The sequence below is a fragment of the Emys orbicularis genome, chromosome 1 (genome assembly GCF_028017835.1).
Source record: "Emys orbicularis isolate rEmyOrb1 chromosome 1, rEmyOrb1.hap1, whole genome shotgun sequence".
Classification (NCBI taxonomy): domain Eukaryota; kingdom Metazoa; phylum Chordata; order Testudines; family Emydidae; genus Emys; species Emys orbicularis.
Genome location: NC_088683.1, coordinates 93,869,597 through 93,894,322, shown reverse-complemented (window position 1 = coordinate 93,894,322; position 24,726 = coordinate 93,869,597). Strand labels below are relative to the sequence as shown.

At 43.8% G+C, this 24,726-nt stretch overlaps 1 protein-coding gene across 1 annotated transcript in view; it reads right to left on the bottom strand.

The window, feature by feature from the left end:
- The window catches only part of UBN2 (ubinuclein 2), a 102,412-nt gene extending 82,016 nt beyond the window's left edge, over positions 1-20,396 (bottom strand). Inside the window, exons 1-3 of the mRNA XM_065415717.1 lie at positions 19,947-20,396; positions 14,621-14,713; positions 7,938-8,039 (exon numbers count right to left, since the gene is read on the bottom strand). Coding sequence (XP_065271789.1) covers positions 7,938-8,039; positions 14,621-14,713; positions 19,947-20,396 — 645 coding nt within the window. The remainder of the gene's footprint in view (positions 1-7,937; positions 8,040-14,620; positions 14,714-19,946) is intronic.
- Positions 20,397-24,726: the final 4,330 nt, after the last annotated feature.

Genomic DNA, 24,726 nt, shown 5'->3' with positions numbered 1-24,726 from the left:
GACAGAATCAGGGGAAGGATCAAGCAGTGAGTGCTTTAAATATCTAAACATTTATTTTTACAAGAACTAGAATATTTATAATATTAACAATGGCTGTTTATTAAAGTGCTTAAACATGTAAACAATTAACTGCAAAAAAACTGGAATATTTACAATCGTAACAAAGGGTTTTTCATGATTTGTCTGCCTTAGGCTCTTCACAATTTAGTCCCAAGTATTTAAAATTTTTTTTACAATGTCCGGTAAGTCATGATTATGCTGCCCAAGACGCTCCACTCTTTAGTCCCAGTGCACCTACGCGAAAATCCGGTCAATATGGCCGGGGATGGAGGCGAAATCCTCATAGGAGAACTCCTCGTAGGTCTCAAGAAGGTACATTTCCAGCCTGTTCATCAGGTTCCTGGGTAGGGCGATCTTATTGGGCCCTCCGTGGTAGGACACGTTACCGCGCCACGACACCATCAGATAGTCTGGTATCATTGCCCTGCAGAGCATAGCGGCAAACGGCCCTGGTTTCTGAAGGCTTTCTCGAAACATCCTTTCCCTCTGGGACTCCGAGATCCTCAGCAGGGTGATGTCGCTCATTACGCCCTGCTTTGAATTAGGGAGGGGAATGTTAGTATTGGGACTGCTTTACAGCCACGCGGTGGAGGGAGAGGGGCAGCATACAGGGATCTTTCCCTGGAACAGCCGCGAGGGGGTGGGACAGGGGCATAGTTCATGCTGTCCTGATTGCTGGCAGCAGAGACTGGCATTGCTTTCAATGTGAAAGGAGGCCAGTGCTACTAGTACAGTTTTAAGCAGCCAGAAGTCTACGGCTTACCATGATTGCACGCTACAGAAGTTCAGGTGTCCTGCCACGCTTCTCAGATAACTGCAAGACCACTGCAGGACCCCAGGCACTGAAGGCGATGGCCGAAAATTCGACCTTGTCCTGAGTGCGCATGTGAGAGGTGCAGTGCATGGTCTTGTTCACAGAGAAAGACTAGGTTCTTTGTACACAACTTCATTTATCTGTCTCAGGAATTCACTCCATTTTTCCCATTCACACAGACACATCTGCGACTGTCTCCCAACCCAGCCTGTCAGCACACTCCCAGAGGCTAGCGCAGATTAGGAGGAGGAAGAAGAAGACGCGGGAGGACATGTTCTCAGAACTAATGAGCTGTTCCCGAGCCCAGGCAGCCCAGCAGACACAGTGGAGGGAGAACTTGTCCCAAATGCACCGAGCAGTCATGGAACGGGAGGAGAGGTGGCGTCAGGAGGACCAGCAGGCTACTGAAAAGCTGCTTGGACTTCTGAGGGAGCAAACGGACACGCTCCGGCGCCTTGTGGATGTTCTGCAAGACCGGAGGCAGGAGGACAGAGCCCCGCTGCGGTCTATCTCTAACCGCCCTCCCCCGCCACCAAGTCCCACACCCCCCTCACCCAAAGTACAAAGAAGGAGGGGCGGCAAGGGCCGTTAAAACTTTCAGTCAACCCCTGCAGACTGCTCTAGCACTAGAAGGCTCTCATTCCCCAAAATTTTAAAAGTCCTTTCCTACACACCTCACAGAAGCCCCCGTGCAAGTTTCAACCCCCACGTTTCATGTGTGGTTCATAATAAAATATTCGTTTCTGTTAATTACTGTTTCCATGATTTTATTTTGGAGGAGAGTCTGTCTGAACGAGGGGAAGGGGCATGGTAATTGGACAGGACAGTCACCTTTACCAGGGTACAGAGGCGGGGTCAGGTCCAGGATCAGGACACATACCCAGTGCAGTGACTAGTGACCCTGTTCAATCTGGGAGGTGGTTTTCGTGTTCTGGGGGGGGGGGGGGTTGCTCTGTGACTTTGTGGCGGGGGAGGGCAGTTACAGATCTAATGCATCACAGAGCCCCGCAGCAGGGGAGCTGTAACCCTCCTCCCCCTGCCAGACAGTCACATAGCCGACACATACACGCTGTCCCGCCCAGGAGGGCTGGCAGGCTCTGTTGAAACAACCAGTCCACCACTGCGGAACCCGTCATTCCTGGAGTTTAGAAGCATCATTTGCATCACAACAGTAAACCCGCACCCCGCCACAGTCTGCGTCCCAGGTTTAAAACATTCCCGCGAAAACAGTAATAAAGACAACGGTGTTCATTAACAAAACAGAACAGATTTTATTTTTTGGGAAGGGGGTGAAGGGGGTATGTAACTGGAGAGGATAGTCAACGGTAACTGGGTAAAGAAACGGTGGCAAGTTCAGGTTCTGAGTCCACAAACTTAAAATTCACTGGTGACCCTGCTCAGTCTGGAAACTGTCTTTCAAAGCCTCCCGGATGCACAGTGCGTCCCGCTGGGCTCTTCTAATCTCCCGGCTGTCTGGCTGGGAGTAATCAGCAGCCAGGCGATTTGCCTCAACCTCCCACCCCACCATAAAGGTCTCCCCCTTGCTCTCACAGAGATTGTGGAGCACACAGCAAGCTGCAATAACAATGGGGATATTGGTTTCGCTGAGATCACAGCGAGTCAGTAAGCTTCTCCATCTCCCCTTGAGACGGCCAAAAGCACACTCCACCACCATTCTGCACTTGCTGAGCCGGTAGTTGAACAGTTCTTTTTCTGTGTCCAGGGCGCCAGTATAGGGCTTCATGAGCCAGGGCATTAGCGGGTATGCTGGGTCCCCGAGGATCACTGTAGGCATCTCCACATCCCCAAGAGTTATTTTGTGGTCCGGGAAGTAAATACCTTCCTGCAGCCTTCTAAACAGACCAGAGTTCCTGAACACGCGAGCGTCATGAACCTTGCCCGGCCATCCAACGTTGATGTTAGTAAAACGTCCCTTATGGTCCACCAGTGCTTGCAGCACCATTGAAAAGTAGCCCTTTCGGTTGATGTACTGGCTGGCCTGGTGGTCCGGTCCCAGGATAGGGATGTGAGTCCCATCTATAGCCCCACCGCAGTTTGGGAATCCCATCGCGGCGAAGCCATCTATGATGGCCTGCGCGTTTCCCAGGGTCACTACCTTTGACAGCAGTACCTTCACGATTGCCTTGGCTACTTGCATGACAACAACCCCCACGGTAGACTTGCCCACGCCAAACTGGTTCGCGACTGACCGGTAGCTGTCCGGCGTTGCGAGCTTCCAGAGGGCTATGGCCACTCGCTTCTGGACAGTCAGGGCTGCTCGCATCCGGGTGTCCTTGCGCTTCAGGGCAGGGGACAGCAACTCACAAAGTTCGAGGAAAGTCCCCTTCCGCATGCGAAAGTTTCGCAGCCACTGGGATTCATCCCAGACCTGAAGCACTATGCGGTCCCACCAGTCCGTGCTTGTTTCACGGGCCCAGAATCGCCGTTCCACAGTATCCACAAGACCCATTGCCACCGTGATGTCCTCGGCACTGGGTGTCGTGGTTTCAGACAGGCGTGTGCTACTCTCGGAGTTCAGGTCCTGACCCCGGTGCCGTAGCCTCCTCGCCTGATTTCTCTCTATCTGCCTCAGTGAAAGGTCGATGATGAGCTGCGATGCGTTGACAACGGCCACAACTGCAGCGATGGTCACAGCGGGATCCATGCTCGCAGTGCTGTGGCGTCCGCGCTGTCACTGACCAGAAAAGTGCGCGAACTGATTTCCCGCCGGCGCTTTCAGGGAGGGAGGGCGGGAGTGACGGTTGGATGACGACAGTTACCCAAAAGCACCCTCGACACATTTTTTTACCCAGAAGGCAATGGCGGCTCGACCCAGAATTCCAATGGGCAGCGGGGACTGCGGGAACTGTGGGATAGCTGCCCACAGTGCACCGCTTCCAATGTCGACGCTTGCCCCGTTAGTGTGGACTGACAAAGTCGAATTACTGTCCTTAGTGTGGACACACACGTTCGACTTTGTAATATCGACTCCACATATTCGATTTAACTAAAATCGAACTACTCTCGTAGTGTAGACATACCCTAAGGTGCCACAAGTACTCCTGTTCTTTTTGTGGATACAGACTAACACGGCTGCTACTTTGAAACCTTTTAGTACAGGGTATATCCTATCGCTATCTTGGATACAAGCAGGGCCAAAAAAAGTATTTTTGGCTGGACTGAGAAGGCTGAAGCCAATAGGAGAGGCAGTTTCTCCCCAATCTGCATCTGTAATATGTTGAACAGGGGGAAATCACAGGATTTCTCCAGTGCCGTGACCCCTGCTTGCAGCTAGCTGGAGTAATATTTGCCATTGCCCAATAGTTTCTGAAACATTTATTAGTCAGAAGGGAAAAAGAGATGAAGCATTAATCTGATCCTTTAGTGAGGTGCCATCTGTATGTTTCTCTAAAGGGGATTTATATGGTTCCTCTGAAGAAATCTCATTGTATTTCTCAGATTATAGGCAGATTACCTGCCGATCTGAGGAATCTGGTGAAAGCAAGGAAGATTGCATTGACATCAAGTGAGGAAAAGAGATGCTAGTAAAAGCACTGATGCTAGAGGAGGACACAGTGCTGAAAGAAGTATTGGCACTGATGTCAGTGTGAAGGTCTATGCCGGCGTTGATCTTGCAGCCTCCAGCAGGTCTTTCATGGAGTCCCATATGTAGGGCCACAAGACGAGGTGAAGACTGTCTGGATCTGAGGCAAGGGAAGAGGACCAGAATCTTGAGGTCAAGTTGGGGGACCCTCCGGTTTTAATTCTGAAGGAGTCCAAGGTACCCTGCAGCAGTTCCAGATTGAGATTGGAGAAGTCAGCAAAGTCAGGCAGCAAACCATGCGGTGGGGCAGCTAGTAGCCTCCATGGTGGATTCCCAACTCGGGCACGGAGAGGTCAAAGTTTTATCAGGATCTGAAGCAATGAGGAGTCCAGTTGGTGCTGAGATGTCTAGCTCTGGTGGCATGTGGAGAAGAGGTGACAGTTTAAGTACTATTTAAGTGTCTTCCAGGCCCTCAGGAGTCAAGAGAGAGTACTTCCTCCTTTTCTTCTGCTTATGTCTCTCTTGTGGGGAGATGTGCTTCCTCTTCTCCTTCCTTTTAGCCAGATGGGCCTCTGAGTGGATCTCAGTGCCAAGACAGGGGCAATGGAGGATAGGTTTGGTGTCAGAGAAGAGGGCAGTGGTGCTGAGTGAGGGTAGGCACCAAAATGTAGGCTGCCTGCATCACCATCAAGGCTACTGGGATCTGAATAGATGATGCTGATTTGGTCTTCCATGTCACTTTTAGTTTAGCCTGGTTTGGGACCTGGCAGGTTCCCAAGACATGGGAAGGGTGTCTTCACTAAACTGTTCTATGCTACTCTAAATTAACAATTTTCTTGTAAATATCAAGCTAGACTAAGGGAAGTTCTAGCCTGAGGAAATGAAAGCGAGTTCAGTTTGCTCTCTGTAGTGGCAGCAAATGAACAGAGGTGGGTGGGAGCTGGTTGACCTCCTTTAAATAAGGCAATGAAGTCATCCTCATATGAGATTTCCTGAGCACCCTACAACAGACACTGCTATTCGAGGCAGTTCCACAGCTCAGTGAGAATGCACAATGGCCCTCAAACAAAAAATCAATTGTTCCTTGTCTTTCTAGCTATTCTAATTGCATTTGAGCGCACAACTATCACTAAAAAGCCCAGACTTAATTTCTGCCTCTGATTAAAGTACTAACCAACATCACATTCAAATGAGGCTTTGCATGACACATGCCAACCAATGCACTTCTCTTGGGTCCAATTTCCTTCTCCTTCCCTCTGGCTAGGACTCACTTCAGTTCTCTTTGCTCCATTCTCTCTCAAGCCTTCTGGCCACCCTCCTCTAGGAATAGCAGCTCAATACTGCTGGGCTTGATACGACTCAGCCTACACCCAGACCGCTGCTATTGCCCTGGTCCTACAGGCAGGAAGCCCTACATTTTTACTTGCCTGGATAGCACTTCACTTATCCCGGGCAATAGAATTTCCCTCAGCGTGTTTGCTCCCTTAATTGCCTGATATTCAATGAATTCCTCACAAGTTTACTGCTTCTGATATACTTAAAGAATTTCCTGCTATTTGTTTTTATATCTGACTAACTTCTCTTCAAATACCCTCTTAGGATAGGTCTACCCTACAAGTGCTACACAGCAGCACTGACACTTGTTTCAGTGACAGAAGGGTTTTTTCTGTCACTGTAGTAAATCCACCCCCTCGAAAGGCAGTAGCTAGGTTGATGGAAAAATTCTTCCGTTGACCTAGCAGTGTGTATACTGGGGCTTAGGTTGGCTCAATGGTGTGAATTTTTCACACACCGTGAGCAACATAGTTAGACTGACTTAAGTTTTAGGTCTAGACTAGGCCGTAGCCTAATTTCCATCTAAGATTTTACCTGGACTGAGTTAATGCTTCTATTTACTTCATTTCAACTGGATGTCCAGTTTTTGAAGTGTGGGTTAAATAAGCTATTGAACCTTGCTGTTAAGCAAGTATGGTGTATCACCAGTACTCCTTATGTACTTACAGTAACTCCTCATTTAAGGTTGTAGTTATGTTCCTGAAAAATGCAACTTTAAGCAAAACGATGTTAAGCAAATCCAATTTCCCCATAAGAATTAATGTAAATAGGCGGGAGGGGTTAGGTTCCAGGGACACACACAGTATAAGTTTTAAACAAACAATTTAATACTGTACACAGCAATGATGATTGTGAAGCTTGGTTGAGGTGGTGAAGTTAGAGGGTGGAAGAGGGTGGGATATTTCCTGGAGAATGCCTTACTGCTAAATGATGAACTAGCATTGGGATGAACCCTCAAGGGTTAACACATTGTTGTTAATGTAGCCTCACACTCTACAAGGCAGCACGAATGGAGGGAGGGGAGACAGCATGGCAGACAGAGACAGAGACACACACCCTGTGTGTGGGGGGGGGGGGGGGGAGGAAGAGAGATGCGCATTGCCCCTTTAAGTAGGCTGACTTTAAGTACATTGCCTTTAAAAAAAAAAAAAAATCAGGAAGTTGAGACAGCAGCTGTGGCCAGCAAGCTCTCTCCATCCTGAGCCTTGTCCTCTCCCCACCCTGCTCTATATGGAGAAGGAGTAAGCCCGGGGGGGGGGGGAGGAGGAGGGGTGCGGCAAGGGTAGGGGGAGGCAGACACCCTGACATTAGCCCCCCTCTACCCTGCTTCCCTGCACAGCAAGCAGGAGGCTCCTGGGAGCAGCTCCAAGGCAGAGGGCAGGAGCAGCACATGGCAGTGGGGGGAGGGGGAGGGACAGCTGAACTGCCTCGCAATTGGTAGCGTGCTGGGCGGCTGCTGCACAGGGAACTTAGGGGAGCTGATAGGGGGGCTGCCGGTCCACCCTGGTTCCAAGCCCCCACCAGCTAGCTCCAACGGGCTGCTCTTCCTACAAGCAGTGGACAAAGCAGGCGGCTGCCAAACAACGTTATAAGGGAGCATTGCACAACTTTAAACAAGCATGTTCCCTAACTGATCAGCAACTAACAACGAAAAAACATTAACTGGGACAACTTTAAGTGAGGAGTTACTGTATTTCAATAACAAAATGTTTAAAGTTAATGAAAACAAGGTGATTGTTTTTGGAGGAGAGGAGGAGAACTTAAACATTCTTCTGAAGTGTTGGAAACCCAAACATACCAGCACTTTGCCAGAACGGGAGACCTAGTCAAACAAAACTAGTTTAATTTCACTAACAAAGCTGAGTGAAGTATGATAAAGTGAACTATTTCATCAATAAGGAAGTCAATTTGATTTTTAAAATCGCTGGTTTTAATCATTTATGGGATAGTAACAAGGCAAACAACTTATTTTAATGTACAGTGAACCTTTGATCTTCTGATGCAATGATGCCTGTGAATGACCATAAAATTAATACAATAGTAGTTTCTTGGGTGCCTGAAGTCATTTGTCTTTTGGATTCATACCATTCACACAGCAGAGAGTAAAAAGTATGTTCCCCTCACCCTCCTTAGAAATAAGTACTGCCTCACATCTTTATTGCTGCTTAACTGAGATTTACTCACAGCTTCAGAGTTATCGATGAAAGGGTCTGTTTCATCGTAGCCATAACCTATATCGATCAGATCCTGCAAGCGATCCTTTCGATGCTTATGACACTTCCCACCCTGCAAAGAAAACAAAACTGTGGTAAGCCAGTCTGGGAATCACACTGTTCTGGTATCAAATGAAGTCTGTGAAACAGGAACAGGAACCCTGGAAGGATGGCTCAATTTAGGAGACTACTAATCAGATAGAGTTTTCCACCTCTTGGACACTTGGGACAACTCTGAACTAGTGAATATAGAAACCAAAAAGCCATTAATATCCAGTGGCTATATTTTAACTTATGCAAAAAATTAGTTGGTTGGACGTGCAATTCTTTATAACATCAACACCAGAAACCACGAACAAAGTTTACATCAGATTGACCAAATGGTGGTTGATGCAGGAAGGGACATATGAATCTTTACCGCATCTGGCACGTAAATATCTTGCAATGCCGGCTACAACAGTGCCATGTGAATGCCTGTTCTCACTTTCAGGTGACATCGTAAACAAGAAACGGGCAGCATTATCTCCTCCAAATGTAAAAAAATTGTTTGTCTGAGCAATTGGCTGACCAAGAAGAAGGACTGAGTGGACTTTTAGACCTTAAAGTTTTACATTGTTTTATTTTTTTGAATGCAGTTTTTGGGTTTTTTTTTTTAAACATAATTCTACATCCGTAAGCTCAACTTTCATGATAAAGAGATTGCACTACAGTACTTGTAGTAGGTGAACTGAAAAATACTATTTCTTTTGTTTTTTACAGTGCAAATATTTGTAATCAAAAATATAAAGTGAGAACACTTTGCATTTTGTGTTGTAATTGAAATCAATATATTTGAAAATGTAGAAAACATCCAAAATATTTAAATAAATGGTATTCTATTAACAGCGCAATTAATCGAGATTAATTTTTTTAATCACTTGACAGCCCTCATCATAAAGTATTATAGCTGCAGGCAGACAAACACAAATGTGAAGAACAAAGCCTCTTGTCTTAAAAAAAAAAAAATTTTTTTTTTAAATAAGATGACTTGAGCATATCCCTTTCAATAGCAAATGGCAACTAAGGAAAAAATATACAAGGGCAAATTTAGCTTTTGGTTTGAGCTTCCTGGTTTTAATTTTGTAACACCTAATTTTAATATGGTCCTCTAGCAATATTACCAGGGAAAGAGTGCTTCTCGTGGGCATGCTCGCATTCTGCTGCAGATGGTCTGCAGTCACAACTGTAAGACCCACTTGTAGACACCACCTGAGATATTGGAGTCTGAGACCTGCTTGTGGATACCATATGTATCCAAACCAGGTGAACCTGGGCTTAAGTTGTCAGAAAGTGGATTCTTGGGTTGGAATGAAGTGAAGTGTCCTAACACTGAGCCACTAACCAAAACTCTTAGTACCCCAAGACTATTATTGGTGCTGGCCATCCAAACTTCCAAAAAAACATCAAAGCTTCCACCTTTTCACATGCAACTTTATCATCTGTACCTGTACGAATTAAGACAAGATGTAGCAACATACTACAATCCGCTGCATTTCAAAAATAATCAAGTAACAACGTCAAAGAAAATCCCTAGTCAAATCAAAGCCATTCACTGAAAAAGTCAAAGATTACATCCATTTCAGCTAATTCAATCTGATATATACATCACTCAAGGTATTGCCTATAAAAATAACAGGAGTACTTGTGGCACCTTAGAGACTAACAAATTTATTAGAGCATAAGCTTTCGTGGGCTACAACCCACTTCTTCGGATGCATATATCCCTCTATATGCATCCGAAGAAGTGGGTTGTAGCCCACGAAAGCTTATGCTCTAATAAATTTGTTAGTCTCTAAGGTGCCACAAGTACTCCTGTTATTTTTGCGGATACAGACTAACACGGCTGCTACTCTGAAACCTGGTATTGCCTATGTCTCTCATCAAAGTTATTCAAGAGACCCCACCTACCAATGTGGAAATAAAGGTGGTGCTTTTAAGATGCACAGAGACTGCGCTTAGATAAGTTTCAGAATCAGAAGCCTATTCAGTTTTAGCTGCAGATATCAGTGGCAGTTGAAGAGGAAGGACCAAGTACCTTTCAGCTCATTACTTTTTTTCATAGTAAAGTATGCACTGTGTAATTGTGTCTTTTCATCATATTAAACGTGATGTGCAGAAAACCATGTATTGAATTATTTTGAACACAAAAAGACAATGAAAATACTTCATTGCACAATATGCACCCAAAACTTAATGAGTTGAACTGTGCCTGATGATTCCATCCTTTTAAGTGACTTAAGCCTCTACATCCAGAAGAAAGAATAAGGTTCTGGGTCCACTCTCCCTCTTAGCATCTGTAATCTATGTGGTGTTTGAAAGCTCAGCGTGATCTTAGAAGAATTACATGGATTGGTCATTTAGATAGTAATGTGAAGCATGGACCATAGACTTGATTTAGTCAGGGAAGGGAAGTGGCTGCATGGATCAAGTGGAGAATGGGGCCATTCAGAGCATACTTTTTGTGTTGAAGTCTAACATTTGCAGGAGTCAATCCACCTAGAAAATTCTGCCTGACCAAATGAGCAGCTATGTAAAGGTGTCCCTGTTCAAATGCTCACAGAATGCATCTACTTTTATGGAAAAAATTTCTACTGGCATGCTTTTTCCCTTCCCCTTCTTTATTTGGTTCAATGAGACTTATGCCTGATTTTTATTTATTTATATATATTACACACACACAAGTCTGCTTGAAAACTAGCCTATGCATAAGGTTCTGATGCTGGCTATTTACCAGCTGAATCAACAGGGTGTTCCGGTGAAACACAGCATCCAGATGAGTGGTCCCCAAACTTTTTCTGTCATGCCCCCTCTTACCAGTAATGGAATCTATCAGAGCCATGGTCGGGGGCCAAGCTGCAGTTCGGGGCCACGGACCCAGACTGGTGCTGGAGCAGAGCAGGGCTGGGTGGTGCTCCCTCCCCGCCCCCTGTAGGGGCTGGCCCAGGCCCCGCTGTGCCCCCCCCGAACATTCCTTCATGCCCCCTAGGGGAGCGTGCCCCACAGTTTGGGGAACTCTGATCTGGATACTTTAGTGACTGACACTATAAACACTCATAGGGCTGGTCCACACTGGGGCGGGGGAATCGATCTAGGAAACGCAACTTCAGCTACGAGAATAGCGTAGCTGAAGTCGACGTTTCCTAGATCGAACTAAGTTTACTTACTGCGGGTCCACGCGGCACAGGCAAGCTCCCCCGTCGACAGCGCTTCCTCCTCTCGGCGAGCAGGAGTTCCGCAGTCGACAGGGAAGCGCTTCTGGGATCGATTTATCGTGTCCAGATGAGACGCGATAAATCGATCCCAGAAGATCGATCTCTACCCGCCGAATCGGGCAGGTAGTGTGGACCTAGCCATAATTAGAGCATTTAACTCCATTCTCAATATATACAAACATTAACCAGTTAATTTTCCAAAAAGAATTAGTTTTTAAATCTCTACAAACCAGAAAAAAGTTCTACTTCACTGTGAGTGAACATTTTTTTTTTTTTTAAAGTTACAAGGGAAATGGGAGGTGAAAACTGACCTTAGGATAGGAGTTTAGTTGCACCTTTAAATATGAAAAAATTGTCTCTCCACAATATTTCAAGACATTACCAAGGAAATGCATTTCATAACATAATGATATACTGTATATAAATATTGTTTTTAACACTTTAAATTTTTCTCAAGTTCAGTAAGTGCCATCTTGCTCTTTTATTATTGGACAGGGTAAACAATAGTATTCAACTGCCTTTTTCTATACCAGACATTTTACATACCTATGTCCTCTCTCCTCATTAGCAATCTCATCCCCCATAACACGTCTAAGGCATTGTGTCTAAAACACAATTATCTCTGTATAATATATTGATATAGACTGAATGTTTCTTATCCTATTAAGGAAACTTGCCTTTTTGATAGGAAAAATTCCAGAGAAGTCAGAAAAATCAGTTTACATAGGGACATTAATACCAAAAGTCTTTTTGTTAGTGAAAGGCACCACACTTCAATATCCTGGGCTGTTAGTCTTCTAAATTCGATTAAGTTGTTTTTATTGCCAGCTCATAATGTATCATCTAAGACTATCCATGTGAATTTAAGGAGCTGGCTGGGTGTGGTCTTATCTATCATCTCTTGGTTTCTACTTTGACATTTATTAGTGGAAGCTTTTTTCACGCTGGACTATTTAAAAATCAAAGCAATTCAAATAAATTAATCATGATTTGAATTACCAAGCAGGGAACATTGATTTAAACAACTGATTTTAATCATGCTTTGCATTTGTACTTTTTAGCTATTTTCTTAAAGAAAAAACTGCATCTCATTCATTGGTGACCATTTCAAACATGCTTATTTGCAACTAAATGTAGTTTTTACACTAAATTCAGTAATTTTTTTACTAACCAGGAGGCTATACTCTATACACATTTATTTAAGCGATTACATATCTTAACATATATTTATTTGGATTCTGATTTTTTTTAATGTTAGTAGATGGCGATTTCTTATTCACTAGATGATTAATTTTTACTTATGATTTCTGTCAAGTTCTATTTGGATTGAAATTGGAAATAAATAAAAAAAGGCACAACCGCATTTAGTTTTTTTTATTAGTTAATATAATTACCTTAAAAGGTGCTAGACACAAGAAACAAGTTTAATCAAAAGAACTTTTGCATTTAAAACTCACTGATTTATTAAACAAAGAAAATATCTGCAATTAGTAAATTAGTGCAATTAGTGATTGTTTCTGGTCACCATATCCTTCAAGATTTTAGAACTAGCAGATCTCATCCTCTCATGCCTACTTTTTATCCACAGATAAAGAAGAAAACAAGCTTTCCTCCTTTTTCATTCCCAATCAGTTTTTCAACTCTGAATGAACTACTCATTGAACTAAACTAACTGAATTAACTGAAATGAAAAATATTCTCTGCACCGGCAGTTACTGCTGTCAAACTCTGGTTCCAGGTGCTTAGCCCATGACTTCCCCCAGTTCAGTGGTTTGACTTCCTTGAAAATTTCAGCACCAAATATACTACTTAATATTTTTAAGTGATTTTAATAGATTATAGTAAATTTAGGCCTTTACATATGTGAAATTATGACAACCTATTTAAAAAGAAAAAATTATTTTGATTTAAATTTTTAAAATCTTAAAAAAAAAAAAAAATCACTGATTTTTATCCACCCTGGCTTGTTTACATTACTACACAGTGTTGTTCAAATTACTCTCAGTACTATTTTAGTGCTTGTCCCCAGCAGCCTGCAAGTTTATTGTGATGTGGCAGCTGCCGGATAAAACTCATTAAAGACTGAAATTTCTATTATACTTTCCAATAGAGGCATCCCAAAACAAGTATGGCTCTATCTTGCTGCATCTACATTTGAGGTAGAATGTACCAACTATTTAACAGTGCCCAATACTACTACACAACAATTCAGGAAAAAAAGAGAATATCGTATCAAATAGGGCTTACACAACTAGTGTTAGGAAAAAAGATCATCAGTAAGGCTACGATTCTGTCACAGAGGTCACGGATTTGGTGATTTTAAGAGATGTCTAGGGTTCTTGAAAATTCCATTAAAAAGCATTAGATTGGAGGAGAAATCACTTATTTCCTTTAACATCTGCAGTACAAGTGTTGAAAATAGCGTTTTGTGCACTGTTGTTGCTGAGGCCAACGTTAGTGAGTAACAAGCAGGGCATTACTGGGTAACAAGCTAAGTTATAGGCAGCGGGGCTCAGGCTTTGGCTTCAGCCCAGAGCGGCAGGATACAAGCTTCGGCTTTCAGAATCATGGAAAGCTCTGTTAGTAAATGACCATTTGAACCCTCTAACAATTAATCTTGTCAGTAGATCTTGTCAAAATTATATAAGGTTTAACAGGCAATTTAAAAGCTTCTGTATTGATTTAATGAAAACTGAACTAGTATGTGTACATTTCTGTGATTTACTGTTTATTGCCCGCATCCTGTCAGTGACTTTTAATACAAATACCTGTGGCAAAATCATGGTCTTAATCACGATAACCACAGTGGTCAGTACCTACATTTTTATCTTTCATCCAAAAAACTGCACCATCCGAATTTTTGGGTTTTTTTGGGTTTTAAATAATGACGGACACATCTGAAGACTAGAAGTGGACTGTGATGGTAGCGTGGGGAAAAGAATCCTCTTGCAGAGCGGTCTGCATCACTGGTACAAATATAGAGAGAAGAGTACCATCTATTGTCACCATCCTTGTATTCTGCAGCACATACGTTTTTCCTCTGAGATTTCCCATCCAGTACTGAAGAAGTGCAACTGACTTCTTCCCTTGAGAGATCTATCATGAGTACAAACCACTGTATAACAGGTGCAGATATTTGCTTAGGGAACTCACCTAAGAATATGTTCCAAGGCACAGATAATATCTAGTTGAGTTTTTTTCATTAGTATAGCCTTATCAGACAGAAAGTGTGTCCATTACAAACTGAGCAAATTAAATAAGATGAGAAACTTGACTGATATAGGTATAAGAAGCAGCTGCGAAGTCAGAGTAGCAACCATACCCAAAAAAACCCTGAAAATGTTAGCAACCAATGTTATTACTAAAAAATGGGATGTTACAGTAGCTCTGCTAAAATACTCACATATTTTGCCTCAAATTTCTTGGCCAGCGTTTCCACCTCATACCGCTCACGTTGTTCATCATTAAATGGATCTTCTGAGTGGGTAGGTTTCTTCTGAGAGAAGAGAGGTGGAAATTACACATTCATTCTGTTTCACAGAAAGACATGATGAAATGAAGCCTTATTTAATATCAAATTGTGTTCTAATAGCCTAAGTAGTTAGAATTCACTTTGCAAAAAAAAAAAATTTTTTTTTTAAATATACAGAGGAACTTTTCTGTTTCCAATAGCTATTAAAAAGGAGTTAGAACTATTCAGATCAGTCAGAGCTACACAATTGCCCTTTTACTCATCTATCTTATATTTCAGTTCATAACTCTTTTGCTGGCATATCTGAAATCAGGCATATTCCAAGGTACAGTATACCCATTTGCCCAAGTAGTTATCCTACCTGGCAAGCCTCAGCATTTGGCAGACATGGGAGAACTGCTGTTTGAGGAGCAACAAAAGGAAGAATTACCTCCAACTAAATGTACTCTCTTATTGTTTATCAACACCATTTGGATGTGATATTTTGTGATGAAAAAAGATGAATTTGGTATGTTTTCAGCATGGAAGCAATGCAAAAGAACTATGACGCTCAATAAAGCGTAGCCAAAATGGAAAAGAGGGTAATTCCCTTTGCATTCTCTCACCATCTCCTTATTGTTTGAAGGAGCCAGGAGGAGTCACAGTACATACTGTCCGCATCTGCTGCTATGGCAGCCATAGGGATGATGCAGACTAGAGATTATGACCTCACTGTACAAATAAACAGGAAAGAGGTACTGGTTTCAAAAAAGCCATATTCACCCAGCTATGGATAAACTGACGTAAGGACTGGCAGGGGGACGAGGGGGGACCTGTAGACAAGAACATAAGGATTTTTGTTCGGGAGTAAGGGGTAGCAAAGGAAGCAGGATTACTTTCCTCAGACAAGATTTCATCTATAGAATAGGGGAGTTGTAACAAAAAATACTAAAATGGTCCACAGAATGTTTTTTCAGGCTAATGCAGTCCTTAATGGATGCCAACTAATTTTGCTGAGCCTGGCCTTTCTATTCTAGTTTTACTTTAGCACTTCAGGATAAGAAAATTAGTGACATTCTAAACTTACAGAAAGATAAGTGCCTACTCTAATTAGGACATGGAAGACCAACCTAGGACCAACTAGTTGCAATTCTAGCCCAACGAAGGATTGTGAACTATTCTCTAATTCAGTGTGATGGGGCCACAGTGAAGTGGGTCTGCAAGGCCCACATTTCTAAAGTTCAGAGGGCTTTTGAACCAAGTGCTTAGAGAAGGGGTAGAAGAAATTACTTATCTAAGAAATTCTGTAATGGTATCTAAAATTTACTGCAGGATTAACTAAACTTAACCCCTTGGTCACTTTCATTCCTAAATGGAAAAATCCTGGTCTATACTTAAGTTAGAGAATATATCTTATACTTTAAATGTTACATGAAGACAAAACATTGGCAGCAGAGGTAACAACTTAACAAGCACAATCTTACACTGGCATACATCAGCCCTTTATTTCTAGGTTAATCTTCCTCCTGTTGGGACCCTAAAAGCCACACTAGATTGTAATATCACTTTTGTTAGTTAATACCCAGGCTTCTTAACATTTAAGGACAACTATTACTACTGCAACTTACCAAGACATCCTGCTAATCACATGCCACAATCTTTCATACTTAAGAGTTAGTAGAGCACATCTTGTCAGCACTAAACTAAAAGCCTTGACAAATGAATTTCTCCATCTATCCAGAGGAAAAACAGAGCAAGGACAGCATAAATTTCTTCCATGTAAACCCGCCATCTGTTTCTGACTTGGGGTGGGAAACCCATCTTTAGGCTGGAAAGAGGAATTCATTCTTCATGGCCATTAAATTTTTGGGCTCTTCACTGAGTCTGCCAACAAGGGGTCAATTATTATAATGACATTTAAAAGTTATATAACTTCCTTTGGAAATATGTATGACAAAACTGTGAAATGCCCTTCCACTTCTTGCAGTAATCATCTGTCTCTTGGGGATTCCTCTCGGGCTATTCCAGTTCTATCAGACTGTAAGATGGAAAGGTATACTCCCTATCTTGTTACACAACACCAAACTGTTCAGCAACTCCTTATAAGCAAGTTGGGAGCAAACAAAAGCTTTCAAAAACGAATCTTCTTTTGTGCAATAGTAATGTGTAAAACTCAACAAGTTTATATAAAGACCTTATTTTAAAATCTGATATACACCTCTACCTTGATATAACGCGACCCGATATAACACAAATTCGGATATAATGCGGTAAAGCAGTGCTCCGGGGGGCGGGGCTGCACACTCCGGTGGATCAAAGCAAGTTCAATATAACGCGGTTTCACCTATAACGCGGTAAGATTTTTTGGCTCCCGAGGACAGCATTATATCGAGGTAGAGGTGTATTGCTAAAAATTATGCTAAATTCTAAAAGCTAAAACTACTTTAAAAAAAAAAAGCCAACAGTGCCAATAACAATTTCAATCTCTGCTGGAAAGGAAGAAATAGGCCCAAAGAGATTCTATTGAAAGAGCCATAAAGGATAAGAGTGTTAGTTCTTAAGGCTCATTTAATAAGGATATTTTCCTCACTGCATTAACTGGCAAAACGTTAGTGTGGTTCTTCTACACGACAAATGTCATCAGTTCTCATTTAAACTTGGCTCTCATTTAAACACCATGAAAGCCATTTCCCTGTTATTTTAGTTTGCTCTGAAAAATTGCATCTGTAACATATCCAGAAAAGTGGGAAGTATCAGACTGAAAAACAGCAGGCCCAAAAGAGATTATCACCACCCCAAGGCCTATGGCCCCTGTATCTTGCAGGGCTACCCTCTCGTCTCATATCTCCCTGCTTTCAGTGAAAAATTCAATACTAGTAGCTACGGAGTCACAATTGTGCCTTTATAATATGGCTGGATTAAGTGTTTTCTCCCTTTCTTGTTATCCTCATTTAATGGAGTAGACTTTCACTCCTGTCTTTACCTTAACACTTCTTTTTTAAACCTCTACTGTTCAACAATTTCAAAAGAGGAAGGGAGGAATGAAAACTCAAAGGACCACTTCAAAAGGATGGAGGTTCTTTATGGAAAAAAATCTCACCATTTGATGGTTTCACACTGTTCAGGGGAGAGAAGACATCATGACCTGTTATTATAAAGTAGGACTCTGCAGGGAATTGATAAACATGAGAGCATGTATAATTCTTGTCTTTTCCAATACCTAACGTGAAACATGTTCCTTCTCATCCCAGTGGTACTAAAATCCACTAACCTGCCAATATTTTTTTAACTGGTCTATATGTGAAAGTTGTACTGGTATAACGATCACTGAGGGGGCATGTTTTTTTTAAACGAGTATAGGTATACCAGTACTACCCCAGGGTGGATTCAGACTAGTATAGCTTATTCCCATTCCCTTAGAGGAATAGCTATACTGATGTAAGCACCTTTAAAAACCAGTATATCCATATGCATACGAGCAGAAGTTTACACTTTAACTATACTGCATAGTTAAAGCAATACGACTGTTTTAGTGTAGGCAAGGCCGTTGTCAGCACAACCACTAACAATGGTCAAAACTCATATTTCATGTTCTCTTGCTTTCAAAGAGGGGAAAAGAGATGTGGAAATGAAGTATATCAGATTATTACCTACCAGCCAAATATGAATATTATATGTTACCAGAATTAAATATATTAAGACCATCAGGGAAAACTGGACTAAAGAAAAGTTGGGAAGAAGTCAACCTCCACAAACACAAAACCTCTGAACATTTAACATCAACTTCCAACCCCCTCTCCTAACACTCCTTAATGTTCTTACAGGAACAGTGAACAAATTTGGTACTGTAATATTCCATACAGCCCCATATGCAATATACAGGTTTCCACCAATGTGCAGACCAGCCATTTAAGTAGCCTGAACTGGCACTATATGCTCAAAGTAGCTGTAGGAAGGGATCTCACTATGGGAAGTAGATCCCAAAGAAATAATTAGGAGTGAAGTTGTTGATTTTCTGTAATCCCTCTATATTTCAAGGATAAAGTGATGCTATTCCTTCCAGAGGAAAAGGTCAAAGAGGGTAGAATATAAGGTTGTAGTACCACCTTCTTGAAAGGCTTTGAATGAGAGCCCGGGGCTTATCTACTCAATGCTCTGGATGTTCAAGTCTAGTGGTGCTACGGACAATGGCATTTAAGCCTTTTGTAATCAATATATCCACCATAACCAGAAAGATGTCAGCTACCCCCTTTCCTCACCCCCCCTCCAAAAAAGAGAAAACATACCCGAGAATTTTCTATATACTAAAAGAAAGAAAAGCAACAATTACGAGTCCTCTAGCGACTTCACTACTGCCAGCATATTATACAAAAAAAATGCTCAGATATTATGGTGATGGGCAGCATTCAACACTCAAGAACTGAAAAGAATAGGATAGGCCTAGAGTATCTACTTTAGCATTGCTCCACATGCTGGTCTCTGATGAGCAGCAGGTGCTGCCTATTTCCCATGAAGTTGTATCCACAAGCTTTTTTTGTAATCCACTCACCAGTGCCAAATGAGTAGCTTTTCTTGGGGAGTTCTGGGGTCTACCCCACCAGTTTTGACCCCTCCCCCCCAGAATTCAGGGTTTTTTCCTCATTAAGTGAAGTTTTCAGCAGTTCTAACATTCCCAATAAACCCGAGTCTACAGACGCATGGCTCCAGCACTGCTACTGCTAACACTGTACTTTTGCCAAGCCAAGAACTTCACACAGCTCTGACTCAGTTTCATCCTGCTGATGAAAACCTTGCAGACAACTGTGACCTGACAGGAGCTGTCAGTTTCACTCTGCAGCTGTTTGGCAGAGCTTATAACAGCAGGAAAGGCAACACTTGACCAGCTCACAGGGGAGAAAGACCTGGGAGAGGCACGTAATAATAGCAAGGCTTCCCCCACGCACTGGGGCAGCATATTGGAGCCTAAGGAGGGGACTTGTACTTGAGACACCAGCCAGCAAGTGCGGAGATGGAGCCCCGTCCTCCGCACAGGGCACACGGCAGAGGAGCAGGGCAACTGGGCTCCTCAGCAGCGCGCTGCCCGATCCAACTCCGGCGGAGCCCACCCCCGTCTAAAAGTCGCTCAGTAACAAGCGCCTTATCTGCGCCGCCGGAGCCGAGAGGCTGCGGGCGCGGCCGGCTGTGAGCCAGACAGGGAGAGGGAGCAGGCCCCGCTCCGAGGGCGTCTGTGGGGCGGGCGCTGTGCGCAGCTCCCCGGGGAGGAGTTGGGGTCCCGTACCCGCGGCTCCCCGCACAGCAGCAGCTCGGGGTAGCTGAACTCCACGCAGCTCTCCTCGGTTGGGTCCTTCAGCACCACCTCCAGGCGGACCGTCTGGCGTGGCGGTGGTGCCTCCTGCGGCGGCGGCGGCTCCTGCCGGCTGCTCTCGCGCTGTTGCTGTTGCGCCGGCGGCGGCTCCGGCCGGGGGGGCTCGCGCTGCTGCTCAGGCCGGCTGGTCTCACGCGGCGGTTCCGGCCGGGGGCTGGTCTCGCGCGGCAGCTGAGCCTGTGGCTCCGGCCGGGAAAGCTCATGCTGTTGGTCGGGCGGCGGCACCACCTCGCGCCCTAGCAATAGCGGCTGCTCCGGCTCCGGCTCGCGGCCCCCGGGCTCGCGCTCCAGGGACGGGCTCTCGCCCTCGCGTCGCCTCACGGGTGCCAGACTAATGAACGGCACCCGGCGCGGCTCCGCCATCCTCCGACCCCCCCCCCCCGCTCACCGGCCCCCCGCCTCACCCGCACGGCGACACTCCCCCGCCGGCTCCTCCTCCCTCTCCCTCCCTCCCCACCCGATCGGAGCTGCCCCCTACGTTCTCCTCGCTGCTACCGCCGCCATTTTGGAGCCCCCCCACATAAATAGAAGCAGGCCGCTAGGTCGCGCATGCGCAAGACGACGTGGGCCACGGGCGAACCGCCCCACGTCGCTGTTATTGCTCATCGACTGCTACGTCACGGCAGCCCCAGCGCCCACCCGCTGCTGACGCCTGCTCCCGCCCACAGTTGCCTTGGAAATATGCACGCTGCCTGCGGTAAGGCTCTTAAAGGGCCACGAGTGCGGAGGTCACGGCATGGGGGTTTTGCACAGAGCCAAGCTGGACAGTGGGGGTGTCTCGCCGCGAGGCCTGCGTGGGGCACGGACCTGGGCCGCACCGTGACCCCCATGGCGGGGCTGCAGCGCGAAACGCAGGGCCCAGCTGCCGGGCACGCCGCCAGAGGCGTCCCCTCATCCCCCTTCCCCAGGGAGCAGCGGGGCCCACCCCAGCGGCTGGGCCCGTCCGGTGCGGGTGCGTGTGACGCGGTTGGGGAGGGGCTGGCTCCTGAGTCCTGACCCGCTTCACTCAGCTGCCCGGATTGGGCCTTCCTCACGGCGCCACCAGCAGAGGTCTCCCAGCGAGCCCCGGTCCCGTTGGGGACTGCACATTTTGGTTTAGTAAAATCCTTCTCCTGCTCTAGGAGTGCCGGGCCCAGTCCTACCCGTGGCGCAAACCAGCCAGGGGGGCTCAGCTGTCATCTTTGAAGGCAAAACAGGAAAGTATCCCCCTGTAGAGGAAAGACAGGAGAGAATGAGACCAATATGGCTGCAGCAGGAGCTCTTTAATAACCGGAAAATCAAAAAAGAATCTTACAAAAAGTGGAAACATGGACAGATTGCCAGGAGTACAAAAGACTAGCACATGGATGTAGTGATAAAATCAGAAAGGCACAGCACAGAGTTACAGCTAGCAAGGGCCATAAAAGGCAATAAGAAGTGAGTCTAAAATACAGTAGGAGAAAGAGGAAGGAAAGTGTAAGGCCTTTACTTCACTGGAGAGGTGAGTGAATAATGGATGACACCATCACCAAGAAGGCTGATGTGTTTAATACCTTTTTTTCCCCAGTCTTCACTAAAAAGGTTATGACTAGATGTTTAACACAATGTTAACAATAAGACAAAAGGAACACAAGCCAGAAGAGGGAAATAACAGATTAAAATATTATGATAAATTAGATGTATTCAGATGGTCTGGCCCTTTTGAAATCCACCTCAGATTTACTTAAGGAACTATGTGAAGCAATTTTGGAACCATGAGTTACCTTCAAGAACTGAATGAGTACTCATATCTTTCTCCTTTTTGTCCTCCCCTTTTGTAAACTAATAACAAAAGGGGAGGGTAAAAAGAGGGAAGATATGCCCACTTATTTAGCACAGAATCACAATGTTGAGAACATTAATCAAGGAACCAAAGGGCATGAAGAAAATAAATTCTTTCGTTGGCTATATACCAATGCCAGGATCCTGGGTAAAATAAATAGACTTGGAATTCCTCATTTATGAGCGTAAGTTTGAGATAGTTAATATTACTGAAACTTGATGGTATGAATTGCACAACTGGAATGATAAAAATCAATGACTATTACCTATTTAGGGATCAAGTGGGCAAAAGGGGAACAGGAGTGGCACTCTGTCAGGGCATTGCCTGGTTCTGATAACTGATAACTTTAAAGAACATTATCTTAAATGCTTGTGGCTTGATGTCCAAACAGATAAAGCACACAATGGTGCCTGCTACAGACTACCAGTTAACACTAGGGAATAAGATGACTAGCTCCTGATGCACCTCTAGATAGTGAGTAGGAAAAAAGCTATGTGACCCTGGGGTACTTCAGTTTGAGTACTAGCAGTCTCATAGTGCCAGTGCTAAAATCTCCTTGCATGAGGAACAAATTTTTAATAATGGGCTCTTCCATCTTGCAGAGAAAGATATAACAAGATCCAATGGCTGGAAGTTGAAGCCAGCCAAATTCAGACAGGACATTTTTTTAACAGAGTAATTAACCATTGGAACAATTTACCAAGGTTCATGATGGATTCTCCATCACTGGCAATTTTAAAATCAAGATTGGATTTTTTCTAAAAGATCTGTTCTAGGAATTATTTTGGGGAAGTTCTATGGCCTGTGTTATACACGAGGGCAGACAAGATTATCACAATGTTCCCTTCTGGCCTTGGAATCTATGAAAATTCATGGAGCATGCATGAGAGGCTAGAGGACTGGGGAAGAGCAAACAAAGTACCTATATTTAAAAAAGGACCAAAGAGAACCCAGGGAATTATAAACCAGTCAGCCTGTCTTTGATACTCAGAAAGATACTGGAACAAATTGATTAATTTATAATTTTGATAAATACTAGTTAACATGGATTTATTGAGAACAAATCATGCCAAACCTACTTAATTTCCTTCTTTGACAGGGTTATTTGCCTAGTGGATGGGGGGGGGGGAGGAGTACTATGTGTAAATATATTTTGATTTTAGTAAGGCTTTTGACACAATCCTACATGACATTCTAATAAACAAACTAAGAAAATGTGATCTACATGAAATTACTATAAATTGGGTGCAAAATTGCTTGCAAAACTGTACTCAGAGTAGTTATCAGTGGTTTGCTGTCAAACTGGAGCGACATATCTACTAGGATTCCACAGGAGTTTGTCCTGTGTCTAGAACTAATCAATATGTTTATTAACGACTGAGATGATGGAGTGGAAAGTATGCTTATAAAATTTTCAAATGACACCGAACTGGGAAGGGTTCAAAGCACTTTGGAGGACAGAATTAGAATTCAAAAGGACCTGGATATATTGGGGAATTGATCGGAAATCAACAAGATAAAATTCAGTAAAGACAAGTGCAAAGTTCTACACTTAGGAAGGAAAAAATCAAAATGCACAAATACAAAATGGGAAATAATTGGGTAAGCAGCAACACTGCAGGAAATCTCATAGTTATAGTGGATCATAAATTGATTATGAGTAACAATGTGATGCAGTTTCAGAAAAAGCAAATATTCTATATCTTGTGTATTAAGAGGACTGTTGTATGTAAAACATGGGAGGTAATTGTTCCACTTTATGTGGCATTGGTGATGGCCCAGATGGAGGATTGTGTCCAGTTTGGGGTACCACACTTTAGAAAAGTTGTAGACAAACTGGAGAGAGTCCAGAGGAGAGCAACAAAAAAGATAAAACTCTTGACCTATGAGGAAAGGTTTAAAAAATGGGATATGTTTAGTCTTGAGAAATGAAGACTGGGGGGCGGGAACCTGATAAGTCTTCAAATATGTTAAGGGCTATTATAGAGAAGATGGTGATCAATTATTCTCCATGTCCACTGAAGGTAGGGCAAGAATTAATGTGCTTAGCCTGCAGCATGGGACCCTTATTTTAGATATTAGGAAAAACATTCTAACTATAAGGATAGTTAAGTACTGGACTAGCTTATCAAGGGAGGTTGTAGAATCCCCATTATTGGAGGTTTTTAAGAACAGGTTAGACAAACATCTGTCAGGGATGGTCTAGGCATAATTGGTCTTGCCTCAGTGTGTTGGGATGGAGTGGATGACCTCTCAAGGTTTCCTGCAGCTTTGTATTTCTGTGATCCTGATAGCCGTTGAGCTCTGCTGGTATAAGGGGGTAAGCAAGAGCATGGGATAGTATGGAAATAAAGCAAGGAAAAGAGAGAGTCACTTATTACAGGGAGGGGGGGGGGGGGGGAAATCCTGACAGCCCTGGTGGGGACATACAAGTATGCCAAAACAAAAACAAGCTAAATCCCACAAATCCTTTCAAATCACTAACAGGGAACAAAGCATGAAAATATCTTGTGTCCATACAATTCCTGCCAAGAACTTTTTGAAGCTTCATTGTCACCATCACTTAGATATAGACATATCCTAGAAAGGGAAAGCCAGGGCCCAGGAGATAGGTACGGAGTTATACTAAGAATAACTTTTAAAAGTTTGCCATGTTAGCAATCCGAGAAAGGGGAGTAAGAGTCTAAAATGTAGATTTTTAAGAGGCAGTCAGCCATACACTTTTTCAGGGTTGAACAACATAGGATGTGTTCTTATTCTGGATAAATGGGGCCAGGGTGGCTTGTCCTATGTTTTGAAGATGTTGTGGAGGATGAACTTAGTTCTCAGTTTCCCTTGTCCTCCTGCTCAGCCCACCTCATAGTCTTTCAGTTGCATAGATTAGCCACTGTT